General features: G+C 41.8%; 1 protein-coding gene across 1 annotated transcript in view; it reads right to left on the reverse strand.

The window, feature by feature from the left end:
• The window catches only part of UBN2 (ubinuclein 2), a 99,511-nt gene that overhangs the window by 48,307 nt on the left and 24,759 nt on the right, over positions 1-26,445 (reverse strand). Inside the window, exons 4-6 of the mRNA XM_074941746.1 lie at positions 18,633-18,770; positions 16,745-16,857; positions 5,947-6,445 (exon numbers count right to left, since the gene is read on the reverse strand). Of these exons, the coding sequence (XP_074797847.1) occupies positions 5,947-6,445; positions 16,745-16,857; positions 18,633-18,770 (750 nt within the window). The remainder of the gene's footprint in view (positions 1-5,946; positions 6,446-16,744; positions 16,858-18,632; positions 18,771-26,445) is intronic.

Below are 26,445 nucleotides of genomic sequence, written 5' to 3' on the forward strand. Positions count from 1 at the left end.
TATACCCATAAGAAGGGGGACTCCAGTACATTCGATACCAAAAAAGGTCCTAAGAGTATCAGAATTCCTGCAGTACCCAGAAGGGATCCAGTATTGGCACAGTAGCTGACGCCACTGTCACCAAAGCCCATGGTACAGATGTTGATCGCACCATAGTTGAAGATGGGAATCGTTTGTTCGGTGCCAACAGTGCCAAATGCACCGTCAAATGGATAGACTGCATTAGTACCAATGGCTGGGTTAAGGGGCATAATAGTAACAGCTGGGTCAGATCCATCAATACTGATGGCTGGGCTAAACTTGACAGAGCCCTGTGCCTGATCTTCTTGTTTTTAAGAGGGTACCAGGGAGCTATCGGAGCCATGTCTCTTCTCCTTGGAACTCTAGGGCTTCACGGTCTCCCCGGTACCGGGGAAGGAGTCATTGGCCTCAATGGTACCCTCAGAGACAGGAGACATGACCAGGGACCTGGTCTTTTCTGGAGCTGAATCCTTTGAGTGAGAGAGTCCACACTCCTCTTTTTGGGAGTCATCCAAGAAGCCTCCAAAGTCTTCCCATCTTTAGACTGCCTGCTCCAAGGTAAGAGAGGCACTAGATCTGCCCCAGGACAGATGTACAGGGAGGTCTCCTGACTGGTTGTGGTCGCAGGGAGCGTTCCATCACGAACGGACTTAGCTTCATCTCCCTGTTCTTCCTTGCCCTAGAGTTGAGGGCCCAGCAGTAGTTACACTTCTGAGTGACATGGGAGTCCCCTAAGCAACTGACACACAGAGAGGCAATTGCTTATAGGAATAGCCTCTTGGCAGGAGAGCCGGTGTTTGAAGTCTGGAGAGCCAGGCATGCCCTGCCAGGAAATAAGTCTCCCAGAGGAAAAAAGGAGAGGTGAACAAAACAATCCCCTCGCTAGCTGTACAAACTAGAGTAAATATCTTAGCATTAAGGAAAAACAAAGGCCAAGGCCTGCTCCAGTCGGACACACTAAGGCTCTCTGAGGCCAAGTTGGTTGAGAAGAAACTAAGGGCAGTTTGCCCATACACTACTACATAGCCTCAGTGTCTGACACAAAGAGGCCTAGGGCATGCACGCAGGCCAAACAGACACTGCTAGCTGAAAACTTCCAATCAAGGGCTTGAGAAGCGCATGTGCGCCTGATGTGGAGCACCCATAGGGACACTACTCGAAGAACAACAGTAGTTATGGAAATGTTGAGAATCAATTTCTTTCTTCAACTGATTGCAAATGTCCACTCCAGTTCAGGTGACTCACAAGCAACTTGATTTGGATCAGAGTCCATCTGAATAATGACTGGAGGACCACATGTCCAAATCTGGCATCATCTCTAGACTGCTGAAAGATGGCATAATGTGAGGCAAAGATATGCACCGAAGACCATGTTGCCACTTTAAAAATGTCTGGGTTAGGTATTTGAGCTAGAAAGGCCCAGAGGCTGCCCGAGACCTTGCTGAAAGTGCTCTGCTTCGTGGAGCAATGTTGGCTAAGTTGTAACGCAAGCATACACAGGAGGATTTCCAAGATGAGATCTTTTGAAGAGAGGCTGGGAGCCCTTTCATACTTCTGCAACTACCACAAACAATTGTGATGATTTAAACTATTTGGTCCTGTCCAAGTAGAAACCTAATGCTCTCCTGACATTTAAAGCGTGGTGTCTCTCCTCATCCTTATGAGCACAAGGCTTCAGAAAGAATGAAAATAGGTAGACTGATTGATTGACATGCAAGTGAGACACTACCTTTCTAAGAAACCTTGGATGGGAATGCATGTAAACCTTGTTCTTGTAGATCACCTATAGAGGACCGGACAGAGTACGTATGCCGTGGTGTTGTGTGTCTAATGTCCTCGGACCAACATGGCTACAAGGTGGGTGGTGCAATATCTTTTATTGGACCAACTTCTATTGGTGAGACAGACAAGCTTTCGAAAGCTTGTGTCCCTCACCAACAGATATTGGCCCAAAAAAAAGATATGTTACTCGCCTCATTAGAATACATAATTCACCTAATCTGCTGGCTCAGGTGATTGCCACCAAAAAGGCTAGCTTCACTGAGAGATATAGCAAGGAAAATATAGTTAAAGGTTTAAATGGGAGCACCCATTAGTTTTGATAACACCAAGTCCCAAGGGGAAACAGAATCCTCTACCTGAGGGTACAACCTCTCCAGAGCCTTCAAAAACTTTATTGCCATAGAGTTGAAAAAGACAATGACTATCAATCAGAGGGTGAAAAGCCAAAATAGTTGCTAGATGGACTTTGCTTGATTAAACTAATGTTTTAGGGATAACAGATAATCCAGAATATGATGCATTGGTAACCAGAGCAGAGAAAACAGATTTCTGCTGGGACAAGATGGAGAACCTCTTACCCTTTGCTAGGTACATATATCCAGTGGATTTTTTTCTATGATTTAAAAGCATATCTTAACTCCTCTTGAATAAGTCTCTTCCGAGGAGGTTAGCCACAGAGCGATCCAGTCTGTCACGTGGAGGAGGTCCCGAGAGATTAGATGTGCGTCTGCTGGCAGAGTGACTGTCTTTGATCAAGTGGAAAACCAGTGTTGCCAAGGCCAACTGGCAGCTATAGGTCTGATCTATTGCATGGTCTTATCTGATTTTTAACAATACTCTGGGAAGGAGTGGAACTGGAAGAAATGTGTACAAGATCAGGTTTGTCCAGAGTAACAGAAAAGTGTCTGTGAAAGAGATTCCAGGCTGTGATCTTGTTGAGAGCAGAACTGATGACATTGCCTACTGACTTTCATTGCAAAGAGGTCTACCTGGGGAGTCCCCCACAGCTGGAAAATGGACTTGGAAAGGCCCAGCAGAGACCACTCGTGGTGGTTGGTAAAACAATCTGCTTAACTGGTCTGCCAAATTGTACTTCATGTATGGAAGGTGAGAGGTTTTGAGGCTGATTTAACTGGTGATGGAAAAGTCCCATAGGTTGATTGCCTCTAGGCACAGAGTTGAGCATGCCCCTCCTTGCATGTTCACATAAAATGTAGCTGCCATATTGTCTGTAAGTACACACAGATTTCTTCCCTTGATATGGGAATGGAAAGCTCGACAAGCCAGCTGAGTGTCCCTCAATTCTCTGTCATTTATATGCAGAGTTAAATCCTGTGTAGACCACAAACCATGCACCTGCAGGGAACCCAGCTGAGCCCACCCCGAGGACAGAAGCATCTGTAACCAGGGTCAAAACTGGTTGAAGAGGAGAAAACACAAACACCCCCCCCCCCCACACCCCTCTCCATACACATTTGAAGGGTTTGTACTTAGCCAGCTTTGATGTGGGAGGAAGGGAAGACAGAGTTTGCTACAAAACCTTGGTGGGCTCCACGATAGCTTCATTAATTGGAAGCACCACCCAAGAAGGTCCTGCAGTTGCTAAAATGTCAATCAGCCTATGGGATGACTCAAACTTCTTCCACCTGGATATTCAAGGTGGAAGCCACTCTTTTTAAAAGGTCTTCATGGGCCAAATAGTCAACAGGTGGGGGTGATGAATCCTCCGAAACCACCGTCTCATCAGGTGATGAAGAGGATGAAGCCAAAATTGGCAGAGGTAGACCCTCCCCTGGCTTTTCAAAGGGGAGATTCACCTGAGCAACATCCTCCTGCGTGGTACTGAGCCTGTTACCAGGCATGGTCTCCTTGGTGGGATGGTATTTGACACCTACTTGATGCAGCAGAATGGAGTGGGTGTGGAAAGGACCTGGAAGTAGGTGGCAATTCTCAAGGGTTCCAAAACAGCAATTGGTTAGGCCCAGGAGCCTAATTACTTCCAGGCCATAGATTGCTACACATCAGCCAGGACAGTGCCTGCTATGGGTGCCAGGGTGTTAAGACCTCAGAGGGGAAAGATGAAATATACAACATGACTGCAAGACATATGAGCTAACCTCATAGTCCGAAGATGAATCAGCCTCTTCTGATCAAGGAGGAAGGGAGGCGCTGTTCATGTTCGTGCTGGTGATCAGCATTGGAAATCCTGGGATGATGGACCAGAGAAGTCACCAGCTTCACTCTTGATAGCACCACGCAATGAGGCACCCATGGTACCAAAGTCTGTATTGTAGTAGCTGGCAAAGTTTGACCTGTGGTCTTTGGTGCCAGATAAGAGGACTCCTACACCACCTCAGACAATGGTACCGAGAGGCTCAATAAGTCACTTGCAGCAGTATAAGCCACTGGAGTTGATGACACCAAGATTGCCTCTGGCTGATGGGTCAATGCAGACAGCACAGAGGAGCCTCACAGTGCCACTTCAGGGGCTGGATGTGACAGTGCCTGTGCCAGAGTCGACAGTCCTGCCTGAGCGGATGATTGCCTCAGGAAGTGCCTCAGCTTCGAGTGCTCTCTACTTCCATTATCTGCTTGCCTGCTGAACTTCGGTGCCACGGATTCTCCCTCTCCCTTTGGAGGCAGACCTGCAATGTTTCTTCCTTAGCACTGGGAAAAGTGACCAGTGCAGAGACTCAGACAATACAGGTCGAGTGCTCCTCACTGAAGCCAAAGCACTCAGCATCCATTCCAAGCAGGAAGGCACAGCGCTTCTTGTATGAGGAGAAATTTAAGTCTGCCTGTCCTGTCTTTCTTGGTTCTAGGTTTAAAGTCCCTACAAAATTGAGACTGATTTCTGATGTGCAACCCCCCAAGACGCTTCAGGCAACAGGAATGCAAGTCACTCAGTGGCATCAGTTCCTTGCAGAATCAGCAGGGCTTAAATTCTAGTGACCAAGACATGCCCTAGTACGGTTTCCAGTAATGGGAACTGAAGTTTTTGAAAAACATTTAAAAGAAAAAAAAACTTATAACTATTGCTAACACTATAAACTACTAAACTAATAAAAATGTGTACAAGTTATATATAAATAGAAGGACAGAACTTGCAATAGCATGACAACTGTCATGGGCAGTAAGAAGGAACTGAGGAGGGGGAGCTCAGGGACAGCCCCACCCTCTGTAACACCATGCAGCAGTGCAGGGTAGCTGGGGATGCCTCAATGGGTACCACTGAAGGAAAAAATTGACTGTAGTGCACTGGGTGCGCGCACCCCTGAAGTGGAATGGGCATGTAATCACGCAAAGAAAAACTGACTAGTTTATTTTTCATCCTTCAAATTGATATGCACACAGTAAACAAGCAGCATGGTGAAAAAAATCAATACTTTCAGTTTCAATAAGATTAAGATGACAACAAAATAACTTACATTTAAAAAAAAAAAAACTAAATCCTCAAAGATTTTACACCTGACAGTATCTTTGTGAATGAACTTGGACTCTGTCCTCCTTTCTACCTCCACAAATGAAAATGTTTAGAAATCACTAAAATTAGCAAAAGAATCAAAGTTCTAAAAATTACCACTGAAACCGAAAGGACATATTTTCAGGTGTCTCTCCCTAACACAAACTGGGAAAGTCTCTTTAAAAATATCACAGGTTTACTCCTTCCTGACTGAACTTGGCAAGAAGGGCATGAATAAAAAGACATTATTAGCAAAATAAATGAGCAAGGAATTAGGAGTTAAAGATGGAAAAGATTTAAGTCATCTAGTCTATCCGAGCCCAAACCTCACTAGTGCTGGATTTTTCTGTACAGAATATTCAACTGTTTTGTCTAGTCATTTTAGCTCAAGCGGTGAAGTTACCACAACTTCCCTAGGGAAAGCATTCCACAAGCTATTGTAAGTTGAAATAAACTAAACAGAACAATATTTCCTTTATATTCAACCTACATCATCTTTGCTTAGTTCCATCTAATTGATCTTACTCATAGCCCCTGGGGGTCAACCAAACAATTATGATCCCTTCCTGATATTTCTACCAGCATTTTAAGGGTATGACATCACAGCTCAGGCTGTAACTATTCCTCTCGGCTCTCAATGGTCCTTGAATGCAATCCCCTACCAATGAGTTTACACTTACTATTCGTAGGTCTCCAATGCGCTTTTCAAGAAGTACAGGTAGGCCTTCTGGGAGGGCAGGCACCTGCTTTGGTGTCATGACCTGAGAGGTATTGGTTGGCTGAGTGGCACTTCCATTCTCTCCTGATGGCTCAGACGCTGGGCTGCCATTAGAGGTGCCATCAAGCAGCTTGTCAAAGTCAATCTCTCCCAGAATCTCCAGGGCACTTTCGGTTTCCTGCAGGAGCTCATGCTCATTTGTGCTACCAAAAATGGAGAGGACAGGATCGGTAACCCTGAGGTTCAAGTCTGAGACATCATTTCCTGTGGTAGCAGAGGAGGAAGGGGGTTTACTAGGGGTGGAGGTGGCAACAGTCACTGGGGGTTCTGGATTGGATTCTTTCTTCCTCAGGGCTTCCTTCTCCTTTTGGAACTTCCGGATCATGGCTGCCAGAGAAAGCGAGTCCTTGTATAACTTCTTCTTCTTCTTCTCAGATTTGTGTGAATTTAAAGCCATTACTCTGCAGAGAATGGAAACTTCTGTTAGAACGCATATAACTGCCAATGACAAAATCACTTTCTGTGGGACTTCACAACAGCTCAAAAATAACCAAGTGGGGAGGAAGAATAATAATAAAAATAACTAGTGTGGAGGTTTTGGAATTAATTGAGAAACTTAGCAGTAACAAGTCACCGGGACCGGATGGCATTCACCTAAGAGTTCTGAAAGAACTCAAATGTGAAATTGTGGAACGACTAACTATGGTTTGTAACCTGTCCTTTAAATCAGCTACTGTACCCAATGACTGAAAGATAGCTAATATAACGCCAATATTTAAGGGCTCTAGAGGTGATCCTGGCAATTACAGACTGGTAAGTCTAACATCAGTTCTGGGCAAATTAGTTGAAACAATAGTAAAGAATAAAATTGTCAGGCACATAGAAGAACAAATTGTTGCGCAAATGTCAACATGGTTTCTGTAAAGGGAGATCATGTCTTACTAATCTATTAGAGTTCTTTGAGGGGGTCAACAAAGATATGGACAAGGGGGATCCAGTGGACATAGTGTACTTAGATTTCCAGAAAGCCTTTGACAAGGTCCCTCACCAAAGGCTCTTATGTAAATTAAGTTGTCATGGGATAAGAGGGAAGATCCTTTCATGGCTTGAGAACTGCTTAAAAGACAGGGAACAAAGGGTAGGAATAAAGGGTAAATTTTCAGAATAGAGAGGGGTAACTAGTGGTGTTCCCCAAGGCTCAGTCCTAGGACAAATCCTATTCAATTTATTCATAAATGATCTGGAGAAAGGGGTAAACAGTGAAGTGGCAAAGTTTGCAGATGATACTAAACTGCTCAAGATAGTTAAGATCAAAATAGACTGTGAAGAACTTCAAAAAGACCTCAAAAAACTAAGTGATTGGGCAACAAAATGGCAAATGAAATTGAATGTGGACAAATGTAAAGTAATGCACATTGGAAAAAATAACCCCAACTACACATACAACATGATGGGGGCTAATTTAGCTACAACTAATCAGGAGAGAGATCTTGGAGTCATCGTGGATAGTTCTCTGAAGACGTCCATGCAATGTGCAGCAGCAGCAGTCAAAAAAGCAAACGGGATGTTAGGAATCATTAAAAAAAAGGGATAGAGAATAAGACGGAGACTATCTTATTGTCCTTATATAAATCTATGGTAAGCCCACATCTGGAATACTGCATACAGATGTGGTCCCCTCATCTCAAAAAAGATATACTGGCATTAGAAAAGGTTCAGAAAAGGGCAACTAAAATGATTAGGGATTTGGAACGGGTCCCATATGAGGGGAGATTAAAGAGGCTAGGACTTTTCAGCTTGGAAAAGAGGAGACTCAGGGGGGATATGATAGAGGTATATAAAATCATGAGTGGTGTGGAGAAAGTGAATAAGGAAAAGTTAGTTACTTGTTCCCATAATATAAGAACTAGGGGCCATCAAATGAAATTAATGGGTAGCAGGTTTAAAACAAATAAAAGGAAGTTCTTCTTCACTCAGCACACAGTCAACCTGTGGAACTCCTTGCCTGAGGAGGTTGTGAAGGCTAGGACTATAACAGGGTTGAAAAGAGAGCCGGATAAACTCATGGAGGTTAAGTCCATTAATGGCTATTAGCCAGGATGGGTAAGGAATGGTGTCCCTAGCCTCTGTTTGTCAGAGGGTGGAGATGGATGGCAGGAGAGAAATCACTTGATCATTACCTGTCAGGTTCACTCCCTCTGGGGCACCTGGTATTGGCCACTGTCGACAGACAGGATACTGGGCTGGATGGACCTTTGGTCTGACCCAGTATGGCCATTCTTATGTTCTTAAGTTAAGAGCAAAGTCAGCCTTGTGTGCATGCACCATGAGATTTTTACCCAATCAAAACATTACAGATCTCATTTCCAACCAAATTGCTCCTTTTGCACGCTGCCCATCTCTTCATCATCCACCACTACTAAATCCTGCACACAATACAGTATTAATGAAGTAAAGCTTACCCTAATGAATGGTGAAGAGCAAATTATGGAGGAATCAGTAGACTCCATAGTTAAGACAGAGTCTAAACTTATATTCTAAAGCTATTTCCTGTATTGCCCTCCAAACATTTGAATGGTGACCAGTTTGCTTGTGATTTGGTATGTTTAACTATCAAATGGCAGAAACTTTTCCAAAGAATTTTGAAAGTGTAGGATTAATGTTTATATCCTACTCAATAAAAATGAAGTTCTTATACAGTTCCTCGATTTCTCATGATTTTTTTAGTATGTTATAAGCAATAACAGGTTTTCACATTTAATTCTTAGACACTCACAAACAAGTCAGTTTTAGTTCATGGAGAATTTCCCAAGAGTCAAATTAAGAATCTTTATCTTAAGTACTATCCAGAGAGAATAGGAAGGATCAAACTAAAAGATAGTTTAGTTACCCTGCCTGTTTGTTACAAATATTTAAGATTTTGGAGGACTATAAAAAGTTCTCCAGAATCAGAGAACAGAAAACATGACACTGTCCCATTGGATATATATTTTTAAGTCTCAACTAACAAAGACTAAATTGGTAGGAAGACTGAATAGGATGGATGCCTGGAGCAGAAAGCTAGGGACTGAGGAGGTTAACAGAGATTTACTGAGAAAGGAAACCTGATGTGGTTATGAAATGTAACGGGAGCAGGCAGGACAGGAGAGTCTAGTTGTGGAAAGAAGGGCAGGTGGAGTTGTAGGGAGCAAAAAGAAGATGTACATGAGAAGAAACAAGGCAAAAAGATGAAAAATAGTAGACTAAGAGGTAAATAAAGGAATGACAACAGATAGAGGTAAAAAGGAATAGGTGTAAAAAGGAATACACTATAGTGAGAACATGAAGAATCAGAGGAGAAAAGTCTGCATTAGGAAAAAACATGCTGCAAGTGCCTCAAATGCTGTCTTATTTGGCATTATCAACTTGGAATTCAGTATCATCTTGGAGCTCAACATCAATGAGTTACTTGAAGTTGACGCTCAAACTCCACATTTAACGTGTTAGGATTTCACTAGTGCATGAATGCCTGAGTATCACAGCACTTCAAGCACTGAAACATTCAGCACTGAAATCTTTACACATGAAATCTGAAGATGATATACAGTTAGAAAACTACAGGGAATGGTATAGGAGAGGCATGGAGAAATGCAGGGAGGAGGAGACTGGAGGCATAAAGAGCAACAATACTGCTTTCCACCTTACCTTTCTAGCAACACTTTCTATATAGAATCATAGAATATCAGGGTTGGAAGGGACCTCAGGAGGTCATCTAGTCCTACCCCCTGCTCAAAGCAGGACCAATCCCCAACTAAATCATCCCAGCCAGGGCTTTGTCAAGCCTGACCTTAAAAACTTCTAAGGAAGGAGATTCCACCACCTCCCTAGGTAACGCATTCCAGTGTTTCACCACCCTCCTAGTGAAAAAGTTTTTCCTAATATCCAGCCTAAACCTCCCCCACTGCAATTTGAGACCATTACTCCTTGTTCTATCATCTGCTAACACTGAGAACAGTCTAGAGCCATCCTCTTTGGAACCCCCTTTCAGGTAGTTGAAAGCAGCTATCAAATCCCCCCTCATTCTTCTTTTCCGCAGACTAAACAATCCCAGTTCCCTCAGCCTCTCCTCATAACTCATGTGTTCCAGTCCCCTAATCATTTTTGTTGCCCTCCGCTAGACTCTTTCCAATTTTTCCACATCCTTCTTGTAGTGTGGGGCCCAAAACTGGACACAGTACTCCAGATGAGGCCTCACCAGTGTCGAATAGAGGGGAACGATCACGTCCCTCATCTGCTGGCAATGCCCCTACTTATACATCCCAAAATGCCATTGGCCTTCTTGGCAACAAGGGCACACTGTTGACTCCTATCCAGCTTCTCGTCCACTGTCACCCCTAGGTCCTTTTCTGCAGAACTGCTGCCGAGCCATTCGGTCCCTAGTCTGTAGCGGTGCATGGGATTCTTCCGTCCTAAGTGCAGGACTCTGCACTAGTCCTTGTTGAACCTCTCAGCTTTCTTTTGGCCCAACCCTCTAATTTGTCTAGGGCCCTCTGTATCCTATCCCTACCCTCCAGCGTATCTACCTCTCCTCCCAGTTTAGTGTCATCTGCAAACTTGCTGAGGGTGCAATCCACACCATCCTCCAGATCATTTATGAAGATATTGAACAAAACCGGCCCCAGGACCGACCCTTGGGGCACTCCACTTGATACCGGCTGCCAACTAGACATGGAGCCATTGATCACTACCCGTTGAGCCTGACAATCTAGCCAGCTTTCTATCCACCTTATAGTCCATTCATCCAGCCCATACTTCTTTAATTTGCTAGCAAGAATACTGTGGGAGACCATGTCAAAATCTTTGCTAAAGTCAAGGAACAACACATCCACCGCTTTCCCCTCATCCACAGAGCCAGTTATCTCGTCATATAACATATAGTTTTCCCACTGCATGCCTCTCTGGGCACCTGCCGTTAACCAATGTGAATGGAGCAAAGGAAAGCAAGGGCACGAAGAGACGGGCAAAATGAAAAAAGGAGACTAAGGATGTGAAGGAGACTTCATGACATGAAAAAGAGAGAAGGGAAGAAGAGAAAATATAGCTGGTAAGGGGCCCTGGTCAGAGCAGAGATGCTGATCTTCATGGACTCCAGGCTCCTTTTGCACACACTAGAACCTCAGAGTTACAAACAGCTTGTGAACGGAGGTAGTTCATAACTTTGAAATGTTTGTAACTCTGAACAAAACATGATTGTTCTTTCAAAAGTTTACATTGATATAATACAGCTTTGAAGCTTTACTATGCAGAAGAAAAATGCTGCGTCCCCGTCCCACCCCGTTTTCCCCCCAGTAGTTTACAGTACTGTGTTAAATGTATTGCGTTTGGTTTTTTTTTTGGTCTCTGCTGCTGCCTGATTGTGTACTTCCAAATGAGGTGTGTGGTTGAATGGTCAGTTCGTAACTCTGAGGTTCTATTGTACTTAATTTTTCCTGCTTCTCTCTTCCCTGCTCAAGGTTTTGTGGCATTACGATGGATATTTAAACGTTAATTACGAATGCAAAACCATGGAAATTCCCAAATAAGAACTTCATTAGCTAACAGTTATGGTTTGACGTGCTACTACAGAGTATTATTACAATTATTATAAAAAATAAACTGTGGAAATCACCAGTTAAGGTATATAATTCTGATGCCAAACTTCAGACATGTCTATAATGCCGCGCAGTTCAGACTAAGGAGATGTGGATAGCAGTGTGTACCAAAGTGCTGCTCTGTAACTCCCCCATGCAGACGCTCTGAGCGTGAACTCAAATCTATATTAGTGTGATCTCAGGACCTTTAAGACTGCACTCACAGTATCCTCATAGGAGAGATAAAGCACAGCTCTTTGGTATACACAGCTATTTGCATTTCCTAACTCCAAAATGCAGGGCAGAGTAGACATGCCCTCTCCATGCAATTCGTTAATGTACACCTATCTAGACTGCAAATTTCTGTCTGAGCAACAAGCCAGCCTAAACTCTGCATCTGTATTACTGCTCTGAAGTTGGGGAGAGAAGAAACTCAAAACAACCTTCCCATCCATAAGAAGTTTTATCTCAATGACAACAGCCACCATAATGCATTATTGAGACTTGTAAAGTAGATGCACAAACACTATTCTGCTTTATAGCTATATACAGTCTACCAATCATACATAAGAACAGCCATACTGGGTCAGACCAAAGGTCCGTCTAGCCCAGTATCCTGTCTTCCAACATTGAAAATGAACAGAATAGGTACTCATCAAGTGATCCATCCCGTCGTCCATTCCCAGCTTCTGGCAAACAGAGGCTAGGGACACCATCCTGGCTAATAGCTATTGGATGATTTTGTTGGGGATTGCTCCTGCTTTGAGCAGGGGGTTGGACTAGATGACCTCCTGAGGTCCTTCCAACCCTGATATTCTATGATTCTATTGATGAACCCATCCTCCATGAATTTATCTAGTTCTTTTTTGAACCCTGTTATAGTCTTGGCCTTCACAACATCCTCTGGCAAGGAGTTCCACAGGTTGACTGTGCGTTGTCTGAAGAAATACTTCCTTTTGTTTGTTTTAAACCTGCTGTCTATTAATTTCATTTGGTGACCCCTAGTTCTTGTGTTATGAGAAGGAGTAAATAATACTTCCTTATTTACTTTCTCCATACCAGTCATGACTTTATAGACCTCTATCATATCCCCTCTTAGTCATCTCTTTTCCAAGCTGAAAAGTCCCAGTCTCATTAACTTCTCCTCATATGGAAACGGTTCCATACCCCCAATAATTTTTGTTGCCCTTTTCTGAACCTTTTCCAATTCTAATATATCTTCTTTGGGATGGTGCAACCACATCTGCACACAGTATTCAAGATGTGGGCATAACATGGATATATAGAGAGGCAATATGATATTTTCTCTTATCTATCCCTTTCTTAATGATTCCCAACATTCTGTTCACTTTGACTGCTGCTGCACATTGAGTGGATGATTTCAGAGAACTATCCACAATGATTCCAAGATCTCTTTCCTGAGTGGTAATAGCTAAATTAGACCCCATCATTTTATATGTACAGTTGGGATTATGTTTTCCAATGTGCATTACTTTGCATTTATCAACACTGAATTTCAACTGCCTTTTTGTTGCCTAGTCAGCCAGTTTTGTGAGATCCCTTTGTAGCTCTTCACAGTCTGCTTTTGACTTAACTATCTAGAATAGTTTTGTGTCATCTGCAAAATTTTGCAACCTCACTGTTTACTCCTTTTTCTAGATCATTTCTGAATAAGTTGAATAGTACTGGTCCCAGTACAGACCCCTGGGGGACACCACTATTTACTTCTCTCCATTCTGAAAACTGATAATTTATTCCTATCCTTTGTTTCTTATCTTTTAACCAGTTACTGATCCATGAGAGGACCTTCCCTCTTATCCCATGACAGCTTACTTTGCTTCAGAAACCTTGGTGAGAGACCTTGTCAAAGACTTTCTGAAAATCTAAGTACACTATATCCACTGGATCCCCCTTGTCCATGTTTGTTGACCCCCTTAAAGAATTCTAGTAGACTGGTGAGGCATGATTTCCCTTTATAAAAACCATGTTGACTCTTCCCCAACAAATTGTATACATCTATGTGTCTGACAATTCGTTCTTTACTATTGTTGCTTCCTGGCCTGTGATTACAAGGATCACCTCTGGACCCCTTTTTAAAAAGTGGTATCACATTAGTGATCCTGCAGTCATTTACAAAGTCATATAGTATGTGATCACATAACTAAAGGCTATAACACATATGGACAAGGGGACCAAATTATGATTGCACAGGTAACCTTCATTCTGCACTTGCTAACTTGAGTGCCTATCTTTGCAAACTTAACATTCTTTTAATGTCTTCACATTCTTTTAACTTCAAATTGAGTGTAATCCCTTTGGTTTTTAAAAAACCAAACTGGAAAAACAGACATTCCATCATGTGGAATCATATGGTCACCTACATGGTCATCAACAGAGTCAGATTCACAACACAGATCTCTGCCACTTAAGCTAACAGAGTTACTGATAGCACTATCAGATTGTCATCATGTATATGGACCAGCCACTAGAAGTGGAAAAGAAACACTACTAATGGGGTTCACAGATGTTTGTTGACAGCAGAGGTAATGGCAAGATTTGGGAATTTTGGGTTACATTCCAGGTTCTGGAGGGGAGTGCACTCTAATGGTCCCCTCAGGCCTAACTTCTTCTGCCCCATGCTCTCCAAGTTATACCTACCCCAATCCTCTCTTTGCCCTCCCCACCAGCTCTTTGTATAAGTATCCCCCCTCTAGCTTCTCATCCCAGTCTCAGTCTTCTCACCTAGTAAGTACTAGCCTCCCCTCCGAACAGCATGTTGGAGTCTTCATTCCTCCACCTCAGCTCCCACTCCCAGTTTCCCTCCCCAGGCTCTTCACTCCAGTCTCCTTACCTCCTTATCTAGCCAGTCCCAGCCCCCAGCCTACCACTGGCTCCTCATGTGATCTCTCTTTCCTATTGCAATGGCTCTGAATCCTAATCTTCCCCCTGAACTGGTTCCCAGTCCTTTTTCATGTTCACATTTCCCTTCCCCACAGCTGGCTCCCAATTCCAGTCTCTCCTCCCACCACACAAGGCAAGCTCTTACTCCCACAATTCTATCCCAGCCCTGGTCTCCCCCCATCCTCTTGTCCCAATCTACTCTCTCTACTGCCACCCATCCCAGGTCCAGTTCTCATCCCCTCTGCATTTAAGTCAGAAGGCTTTTTCCTCCTTGCTGCCTGAGCCCCAACAAGGGGAACACAGACTACAAAGAGAGACCGTCTCCCTTTTTTGAAGTCAGCTGTTCAGTGCCACTGCAGCCAGGAGCAGCAACTACAAAGTCAGTCTTGCTCAGCCCCTGCCGCCCTGCAGAATTTAGCTGTCAAACTCCAACAAGACTCTATTGAGCGTGTATGAATTGAGATTTCTTTTTTCCCCAAATCTTTAGAACTTGGACAAATGTGTGTGGTTTAATCACAGGAACAGCAAAAGACACGTCCAAGGCCAGGATGACACCCCTGCCAAATTTCCAGTCACTGTTCCAAAGCATGGTGGCACTAAACTTCTCAGTGACACAGCTTTTGGATTTGATTTGATGGGCAAAACAACTTACTTTTCCCTAATCTTATTTTCACAAACTACTGAACCATTTTTGCTGAAATTTAAACAAAAAAGCCAGCCTGAGGCAGGCACCCAGCATGGGAAATTTCAGCCCACATGGCTAAAATTTGGCATACTTATAACTAAGCAAGTGAAATGCAGAATGGCTGTGTAACCTTAGCTAAAGATGGCACTATGAGTAGAGCATATAACACACTCCTTTTTGGACTAACAGCACAGAGAGTGTCATAACATTCTATTTCTGTATTTGTCTGTTTACATTAGGCTCTCTGAAAACCCTATCACCATAGTATACAAAAGCAGATAGTAATGGATGAGACAATTACACAAGTATATGTATATACACCACCTAGGTTTACATCACTCTTCAGATTTACGATTTCATCTTGCAGAAGACTGCTTAAATTCCTTATGATAAAAATCATGCTGAAGGAATACTGAAGATGGGAATGGTAGAGTTATGATAGCAATATATTGGCATTTTTTAAAATGTCCTATGTCCAAAACTTACATTCTGCATAACTACTTAAAGTTCTTCATCCAAAAAACCCCAAATCTTTAAACTTAACGGCATAATTTTGCAAGCCTTTAATACCTTGAATAATACATATAATTGTACTTGCTATTTGGAGAAGCACTTCTCCACTTTAAATGGTCAACCAATTAAGTTTGTTAGAAATTGCATTAAGATCAAAACTGGTAGTGAGAAGAGAAGAAATAAAGGGACCAAGGATTAAAAACAACTGAGGCCAAAGGAAAACAAGACTGGACGGGAAAACTGTCTGTGCTTGACTATTATATTTTGTTGTTGCTATGGATGGCTAACCTGCTATTTTTCATTTATTAGGTACTGCAACACATTAAATGCCAGAACTCACATAGATAAGAGATGACTGCAACATGTTGGCAGAAGGGTCACAATAAGAGTATATATTGCAAACATTGGCTTTTTCAGGTTTGCATAATGACTTCAATGTCAAACAAAAAGTAGAAAAGATTATGAAACATTTGTGTTGGTTTTCAATAGCAGATTATTTCACTCAGAAGACCTACAATAGCACCTTCAGATCTATCCCCAATTCTCTCATATATAGCCAGAACATCAGTGACAGTTGCACTTAGAATGGAAACTGCTGGTCAACCTTAACACTGACTTTAGTCATTCATAACCTTGCACCTTTAGGCTGAAAATTTTCCAGGCTTGTATCTCTATTTGTAAATTTGGAAAGTTAAACAATAGTTTAACCATTTCACTAGGAGCATGGGGGAAATAAACTCCCTCATCACAGAAAGTTCTCATGTTTTCCCCCCTCCTCCCATTGTTCTAGCACCAAAACAGCTGGAGTCAAATAATTTTCCAGAGCTGTGAAAATTTAAACAGATAAAAGTCTAAGAAAGCTTTTAAAAAAATCGATATCCCTCAAAAATAAAAAACTCAAATTCTGCCTACACTATTTATATTTAACTATATTCAGCAAAAAAGTAAAGACTGGCAAACAAACTCAACAGGGGGTGAGGGGACATTAAGCTATTGCTTCTCTTGTTGCTGTGAGGTGCCCTCTCCTTTAAAAACCTGACAGACAGACCTACCCCAGCTGCTTAGGAACTTTCATTTTCCGAGGCTTTTTCTCCTTCTCTGTCCCCTCCTCTTTCCGCTTCCGCTTCTTAATCCCGCGGTCCTCTCCGTCTTTTAGTTTGGATACCTAAAGAACCAAAACGGTGATAGTGTTACCTCTGCTCTACAATGTTTTTATACAATAATAAGCTTCTTCAGCCTTATGTCTAGCAATTCAGAGCTGACATCACTACTAAGCAATTGGGTTAAAGAAGAAGAAGAAAAAGAGTGTGAAGGGCACTCCTTCACCTGTTTAGCTAACCATGAGCTCAAGGTCCCAATTACATATTTTCTTATGTACTTTCTTTTTGCTTCTCACCACTTCAGATGACAAATTAGACATATTTCAGAGTGGTAGCAGTGTTAGTCTGTATCAGCAAAAACAACAAGGAGTCCTTGTGGCACCTTAGAGACTAACAAATTTCTTTGGGCATAAGCTTTCGTGGGTTATAACCCACTTCATCAGATGCATGGAGTGGAAAATATAGTAGGCAGGTATAGATACACAGCACATGAAAAGATGGGAGTTGCCTTACCAAGTGGGTGGGGGGTGGTCAGTGCTAATGAGCCAATTCAATTAAGGTGGAAGTGGCCTATTCTCAACAGTTGAAAGGGCCTGTCTTCACTACTCGGGTAAAGTTGACCTAAGTTACACTACTTCACCTATGTGAATAAGGTACCACCCTTGTGCTATTAGAGTGTATGGCAATACTGAAATATTAACAAATGTTTTTAAAAATTTAAAAGATACATAATTGAATATTCAACAACAGCCTTGGAAAAGACATCATGTCTGGTTCCACAACTATTCTGCCAAGTAAAGAAAAATTCCAGACAGCAGGCAAAGACATCAGAGAAGATGGACAATTCTAGGGCAGACACAGAACTCATGCAATCCCACTGGCTCCGTCCAACGGGTGGTATAAACAGATTCTAGAATGAGTTGTAACCAACCAGAGACAGAAACAGACAGCGTAAATTTTAATAAAAAGCAGTCACTTTTCAGAACAGAACTAAATAAATATTTTGGGAATGTTTTTCCAAGGCTAATTTGGGCATTAGGAACAATTTTAATCTTGCAAATATATTTCATGAAATTGTAAATATCCTCCCTATCTAGAGGAATTCACACTGAATTTTATTTGGCGATGTTGGTTTTTATTGAAACAACATGAGCAGACTTCAACAAGTTTTTAAAAATGGTATGGGTCCAATTTGTTTGCCTGCTTTAAACCGCTGTGTAGCTTTGGAAGGCTAGATAGCCTGCAGAAATCTCAGGTTATTTATGTTAGGAAACCTTGTGACTTCCCAACCCCTTATATGTGAGCAGCAAAATAATGAGACTGATATCACCTCAGGGGTGAAAGTAATATTAAATTCTTATCGGTACGGGGGCTTGACTCCAAGCCCCTGGAAGGGGCGGGGCCTCGGGTGGAAAGGGCAGGGCTGGGGGTCAGCCTCACCCAGCCAGCCCATCCACACTGCCTGGCCCACACCGCCCAGGGCTCCGGGGGCGATTTAAAAGGGCCTGGGGCTCTGGCCGCTGCTGTGGTAGCAGCAGCTGGGAAGGCGCCCTTTTAAATCGCTGGCCCTGGGGCAGCTTCCCCTTTTGCCCCACTGCCTGCCAGTAGTCCCTGCCAGAGCGTCCTTTGCCATGGCAGCGCTTTAACATCGGCTGGGTACGGGCCGGTACTGGCTTCTTACCGGTATGCCGTACCGGCCCACTTTCACCCCTGCATCACCTGTATCTATTTATCAGCAAGCTCTCAGTTTTCTCATTTTGTTGTAGCCAGATTATGAAGCCTTTCCTGATTTTCAAATCAGCCATAAATTCCAGGAGGAAGAGAAACTAAGATCACTCACTTTAGGTGGCCTGTGCTTTTTGTCCTCTGCAAAGTCTTCATCCTCTGAATCAGATGCTTGGCGGAATTGCAATGTTCCCGTGTTGATGTAAAATCCCCCATATTTGGTTGTCAGAGATGCAGGAACCAATTCATCATACTGGGCAGGAAATAGAAGAGTCAGGTGATTAACCAACATCACCTTATTAATCGGAAACAATTCACTTACTTAAATACAATCTCTGAACATGAGGTATTAAACACAAACATCTTACATAACTTGCTAGATTTCAAATCATAAACATACCAATGCTGCTGAAAAGTTATTTGTCAACGCTGTGGAGTGCTAGTGTCACAGTACTAATCCACTGCTTTTGAAACAAACTAATAAAAATTCATATTTGGGAGAAGGCTAGGGTCACCACAGTGGTGATGAGACACTATCCATGGAGTGGCAGCAGTGGCACACCAAAAAACACAAACTGTTAGGAGATGAAACAACAGTGGTCCATCTAGGTCAATATTCTGTCTCGGACAGTGTCTGCTACCAGAAGATTCAGATGACGATACATGAAACCATGTAGCAGACAATTACGGAATAACCTCCCAAAGGTCAACATAGAATATTTCTTCCCAACTCCATCAGTTACTGAGTGACTTACATCCTGCAGTATGCAGATTTAATATTTATTTAATATACCGGGAATTTTTTTCAAAATCTTACTAAGATCTTGGCCTCACCAAGGTCCGCTAGCCACAGACTCCACAGATTTATTATATATTGAATAAAAATATTTCCCTTTATCAATTTTTAATGTGTTGCATTTCAGTTTCACAGAATTCACTCCTATTTTTCTAGTATAAGAAAGAGTGCCCAATTTACCTTCTCTATACCATTCATTTTTTTGGCATGCCTCCATGATCCTCTCTCAATTTCTCTCTAAATGGTCCTTATCTTTCTGTGCCTCTAATCATTGTCATCGCCTCTTCCTAGACCCTTTATTTCTGCTATATATTTTGAGATAAGGTGACCAGACGGAACAGAATATTGCAGGTAAGGGGATCCATGAATTTATGTACAGGATTTATAATATTTATAATCAATTTATGTTGGGGTTTTAGAATATTTTCAGTGTTAAAAGTATAATACTGAAAATACTGTAATATTTTATTTGCTTTTTTCTGAACCTCTGCTCAGTTTAGCGTTTGTTTCACTGAGCTGTCTGCAATGATACCTAGGTCGTCTTCTTGTGTAATTACACTTAATTACAGCGGCGTGTCTGAATAGTTCATATCATTATTTCCACCGTCCTTTATTTTGTCAACATTAAATGACATTACCATCATGTTGTCCATTCAACTGGCTTTGACAGTCATCTGAAGTTCCTCACAATCTTCTCAAGTAGCCTACAGAACGGTCATCTGCAAAAGTTACCGCCTTACCATTCCCAGCTCATGAATGTGTCACATACCACCAATGGTAGCATAAAACACTATACCACCCCAAAATTAACCTTATGCAATATAATCATCGAAATGTAGGGCTGTAAGGAACCTTGAGAAGTCAAGTCCAGCTCCCTGAGCTGAGGCAGGACCATCCTTGAGAGGCCATGTTCGTAACTAGAGATTTACTCCTACTTGGTTTACCCTCACTCAGCCAGTTTCTAATCCACAACAGTATTTCTTTATTTTGTGTAGCACCTACACCATTATAGTTGATTTCTAGATAGATTGAAAAAAAGCAAAAAGCACAAATTCTACCTCAAAGTTTAGAATAAAAGACATATAGAGAAAGGGTACAATATTAAATGGAATAGTTGAGATGGTAACTGGTCGTGGTAAGTACTATAATTTACTAAAAACTTTAAAAAAACAAACAAACACAAAAAACCATACATTACCCCCCTCTCCCACAGCCTAGTCATATGTTAGTCAATTTCTTGTAGATATTTTGCTAGCAGTGAATCTTCAAGAAGGCTCTGAATACAGAGAGTAGAAGTCTTGTTGATTCACTCAGGAACAACATTCCACAGAGTGTCATGAAAGAAGTGCTTGCAAGAGGACTGGAAGAGTGGGGCATTGAGCGGCAGCATGAAAGGACAATGAAAATGAGACAAGCATCTTAAGTTTGATGATGTGGAAGAGGGAGTGGAAGGGATGAGATGGTCAGCTTGATGGGTGAGAAATATGATTCTAGTGACAACATTTTTTATGGGTAGGGAGTGGTGAAAGAATGGGAAGTCTGCACAACACTGGTGACTAGGAGTCCAGAGAGAAGACATTTACAATACCCACGAGAAAAGATTACAAGAACTATCACAACTGCAGTGTGTGGATAGAGAAACGGATTTCTGAACTATTTTGAAAGAACAAGAGACAGCATTTGGATGTGCCTTAGAGGTATGAGGCATAGGAGATGGAAAAGTCAAAGGTGACCTCGAAGATACAGGCCTGAGCAACAGGGAGATTGGTGCTTGTCAAATATGAAAGAAATGGAGAAGGCGACGGCTTGCAAGAAAGAAAAGGAATTGCTCTTTGGCTATGTCAGCTTGAGCTGACACACACCAATAAGAGGAAATGTTGGAGACAGGACAAGATCCAGAATTGAACAGATGGAGACAAATTAGGAGCAAACAAGCGAACGTGAGTCACTGGGATGGAGATGGTAACTGAAGACATAAGAGCATATGAGATCACTTCATGAAAGGATAAAAAATGAGGAGGGGGAAAAAAATCAAGAACAGAACAATAAAGGATGAAACTGAGGACCACCACCCAATCAAAAGAGGTAGTCAACAAAAGCCAGGAGATGTAGGTAAAGAACGAGGAAAGAACAGAATAGCAAAAGCCTAGGGTGGCTAAGATGTGGAGGGTATGATCAATGGTACCAAAAGCAGTAGAGCGCTAGAAGGAGGAGCATAAATTAAGAAACCTTAAGATTTGACTAGGAAGAGGTTGTTAGAAGCCTTGATGACAGCAGTTTCAATGGAATGAAGGAGGCAGAAGCCAGACTGGAGGGGATCCAGTAGGGAGTTGGAGATGAATGTGGCAGTGGTTGTAAATCATAATATTTGATAAGGTCATGGGTAAAAAGGAAGAATTAAATGGAGAAGGCACTGGAGAAAAAGGCAAGAGGTTAAATGAAGATGAAGGAGGAAACAGAAGTAGTGAGGCAAACGAGGTTAGGAGGCAAGAGGGAATGAGGAATCACTGAAACACACTGAGGTCACAAGAAAGATCATGCAAGTGCGAGGGGGAGGTGGTGTTAGAGGGAGAGAAAGTGGAAGGCAGACAGTGCAAAGAAGTACACTATGATGTCAATCCTCTCTTTAAAAAGTCTGTAAAATCTTGCTAAAAGAAGGTGCAGAGGGAAGTTTAAGGTGAGAATCAACAGTAGTAACAGGCAACAGTGACTTCAGGCATAAAAATCAACAAGGGGGGGAACTTGTAGTGGAAGAAGTCAATGCAGCCATACAACTTTCTTCATAGACTCCTAGTGATCCAAGAAGATAAAGGAAGTCAGAAAAGAAAGGCTGTGAATGACGACTCTCTTTTTAGAGATGGAGTGGGCATTCCACTGGGAACAGGAGTAGATTTAGTGAAGTTAGAATATGTAAGTTCAAAGGAATGGGAGCAAGTGATGACAAGGGCAATTCTGCAGGGAGATTGGGGGAAGCCAAACTTGGGACAAATGTCATCCCAGGACAGAAAATGGTGGCAGTGAGAGAGAAGAAAGCAAAAACGGGGAGTGAACTGTCTGAGGGTTGGGCAGGAAGTGCTGACATGAGCAGAGAAGAGAGCTGTGTAAAAGAAGCGGGATGAAGGAGAAGAGCAGGAACTATACCACAGAAAGTTAGTGAATCAACAAGACAAACAGAAATTTTAAGGATTTCATTCAATATGTATAAAACCAAACAAGCAGAATATAAACTATCCAGTGGTTCAATAAGCAAATGGCAAACAAGATCAGCGAGACACAGATAGACAGAAAGATACCAGATGATGTTTCAACAGCGGCTTGTGAAAGTGTCAAAGGGCTTTTTGAAAGTCCACAAAAATTCATCCTGCTCAAAAAAATTCTAGTAGACTTGACTCTCCTTTACAGAAGCTATGCTGGTTTGTTCCCATCACAACACATATGTCTAATTTAGACTTCTATATTTAATTTTTTTTCAACCACTTTACCCAACACTGAAATAATGCTAACTGATCTATAACACCCATGATCACACCGAATGCCTTTTTAAAAAATAGGTACAACATTTGCTAACTTTTAATGCTCCACTGTATTAGCTGATTACAATGTGGATTACATAATATTGGGAGCAGCTTAACTACTTCATTCTGAAGCTCCTTCAGAATTCTTGTATGAAAAAACATATGGTCCCCTATCCGTTTGTTCCTCTTTATTCCTAATGCAAAGAAGCTGAATGATTTTTTGAAGTGTCCTAATCCTCTTTATTTGCTGTCAGGCATGGGGAAAAATTCTTATCACAGGAGCATAGCAGCTAAGACTTCAGATATGGTTGTCTGATGAGAAAAATAAAGAGCAACTAGCAAAAGACTTATTAAAAAAAAATTGCGGTTAATTTTTAAGTACATCAGAAGCAGGAAGCCTGCCAAAAATCAGTGGGGCCACTGGACAATCAAGGTGCTAAAGAAGCACAAGGCCATTGCAGAGAAGCTAAATTAATTCTTTGTATCAATCTTCACTGCAGAGGATGTGAGGGAGATTCCCACACCTGAGCCATTCTTTTTAGGGAGGAAATATCAGGCCCTGTCCCAGATTGAGCTGTCAATAGAGGTGGTTTTGGAACAAACCGATAAACTGAACAGTAATAAGTCACCAGGACTTCATGGTATTCACCCAAGAGTTCCGAAGGAACTCAAATATGAAATTTCAGAACTACTACTGTGGTATGCAACTAATGCTTAAGTCAGCATGTATCACATGACAGGAGGATAGCTAATGTGAAACCAAAATTATAAAAAATGCTCCAAAGGCGATCCTGGCAATTACAGGCTGGTAAGTCTAAATTCAGTACCAGGCAAATTGGTTAAAACTATAGTAAAGAACAGAATTATTATACACATGAACACGATTTGCTGGGGAAGAGTCAACACAGCTTTTGTAAAGGGAAATCATGCCTCACCAACCTATTAGAATTCTTTGAGGGGGTTAATAAACATGTGGACAAGGGTGATCCAGTGGATATAGTGTACCTGGACTTTCAGAAAGCCTCTGACAAAGTCCTTCATCAAAGGCTCTTAAGCAAAGCAATGAATGATGGAATAAGAGGGAAGGTCCTCTCACGGATCAGTAACTGGTTAAAAAGACAAGAAACAAAGGGTAGGAATACATGGTCCATTTTCACAATGGAGAAAGGTAAATAGCAGGGTCCCCCAAGGATCTATACTGGAACCAGTGAGGTTCAACATATTCATAAATGATTTGGAAAAGGTTAAACAGTAAGGTGGCAAAGTTTGCAGATGATACAAAATGAATTATCGTGAGTAAGTCCAAAGAAGACTGAGAAGAGTTACAAAGAGATCTCACAAAACTGAGCGACCGGGAAACAAAATGGCAGATGAAATTCAATGTTGATAAATGCAAAGTAATGCACATTGTGTTTTCCAAAATGATGGGGTATAAATCAGCTGTTACCACTCAAGAAAGATCTTTGAGTCATGGCGGATAGTTCTCTGAAAACATTACTCAATATACAGAAGCAATCAAAAAAGCAATGTTAGGAACCGTTACGAAAGGGATAGATAAGATGACAAAAAATGTAATGCCACTATATAAATCCATAGTATGCCCACATCTTGAATACTGTGTGCAGTTTTGGTTGCCCCATCTCAAAAAAGATATATTAGAATTGGAAAAAGTATAGAGAGGGCAACAAAAATTATTAGTGGTATGGAACAGCTTCCATATGCAGAGAGATTTAGAGGACTGGGACTGTTCACTTTAGAAAAGAGATGGCTAGTAGGGGGGATATGACAGAGGTCTATAAAATCATAAATGGAGTGAAGGAAGTGTTATTTACCCTTTCACATAACACACGAACCAGGGGTCAACCAATTAAATTAATAGACAGCAGGTTTAAAACAAACAAAAGGAAATACTTCGCACAGTCGACCTGTGGAACTCACTGCTATGGAATGTTTTGAATGCCTAAAGTATAACTGGGTTCAAAAAAGAATTCGATAAGTTCATGGAGGACAGGTCCATCAAGGGCTATTACCCAAGATGATCAGGGACACAACCCTATGTACTGGGTGTCCCTAAACCTCTAACTGCTAGAAACTGGGACTGGAAAAGAAGGGATGGATCGCTAGATAAATTGCCCTGTTCTGTTCACTTCCTCTGAAGCATCTGGCACTGGCCACAGTCAAAAGACAACATACTGGGCTAGATGGATGACTGGTTTGACCCCATGTGGCCAGTCTTAAGAAAGGTTGTCCCTCTCTTGGGTTGTGGACTCATTCTCAAAAGTTAAGAATGAAATCAATTACTGTTATGACTGTCTAAAGGCAGTTCTTCAATCATGCACTCTAGGCATTCTGTTTTGGACTACTGTGGAAGGGCTCCTTATTTTTGTTCTTATACTGAGCATGTCTAATTCTCAGGTCAGAAATATTTAGGTTTGTCTCTTTATGTAAGAGAACTACCATAGTCTCAGTTCTGATGCAGTCTAAACAAATATTCAAATATCTAAATATTATGGATGTCTATTTGGTTTTGAAATCTAGATCTGGTCATAGGCAGTAACACTGGTTCAGCCTTTTACTAATACTACCATTTATTGTTTCCACAAATATTTTACTCGTTGTATCCCTCACTCCAGCTTCAAGCCAGTAGAAAAAAAAAAACTGACAGGGCAGAAACATTCACACTGAGCTCTACAGTCCCATCTGTATTAAGTCCTGGAGATGGTTTGGTGTATATATAGACACATGGGTTTGTTTTTCTTAAGCTCACTGTGGAAAATCTATGTTCTTCCACTACAGTGCTGTAGGACACTAAGAACACATTTCCATCAAGCACAACTTATCCTGAATGCAGGTGGGCTTAGTGGTTAAAAGCTTTTATTAAACATGCACGTGCAATGTCATTTGTTGTAAGCTTGATAATATTCAAGTGTAACTTTATAGTTAAGCACTGACATATCACATTCTCCTTTATCTCCTCTCTCAATACCTGTGTCATTTTTGTCAGTCTTAGACCTAGTTCACAATCATTAGCCCACTGTATGGAGTCAAGAAATTGAAACCATGTGAATGGTAGTTGCTGTAGCCTGGTAATCTGGCAGCTTCAAGTATGTAGATCTGATTGTTCTGCAGTTATAGCGCTAAAGATCCAGAAATATTTACTTTTCAGGTTTGCTGCCCCAAGGGTAAGTTTTCAGAAATAATGGCCAGGATTGTCTTTCAGTACTATGAACAACGACAAAGCACTTTCTAAATTTTCAAAAAGAGATCCCCTCAGAAAGAAGTAAGGAAGACTTCAGTCATAGTGGTAGTTATGTCCATCATGAAACACGTGTCCGCAAATCTGCCTGTCTTGATCTCCTTAACTCTGACCGTCTCAGCCCCAGCTCAGTTTCTTCAGTATGCTCCAAATAGGTCACAATCACATAAATTTTGATCACTGCCTTTCATGCAACTGCAAGATCTCTAAAACTGAAGTTGCATTTAGTAACTGAATAAGTGGCATAAATCAAGGTGACGAACTTCTGGATCTCATTTTTCATTTTACAGAAGTGAGAACTTTTTTTATGGACAAAATTGCCATTTTCTGGTTCCACAGATTTCACATGCAGAGTGGTCAC

The sequence above is a fragment of the Natator depressus genome, chromosome 1 (assembly GCF_965152275.1).
Source record: "Natator depressus isolate rNatDep1 chromosome 1, rNatDep2.hap1, whole genome shotgun sequence".
NCBI classification, from domain to species: Eukaryota; Metazoa; Chordata; order Testudines; family Cheloniidae; genus Natator; species Natator depressus.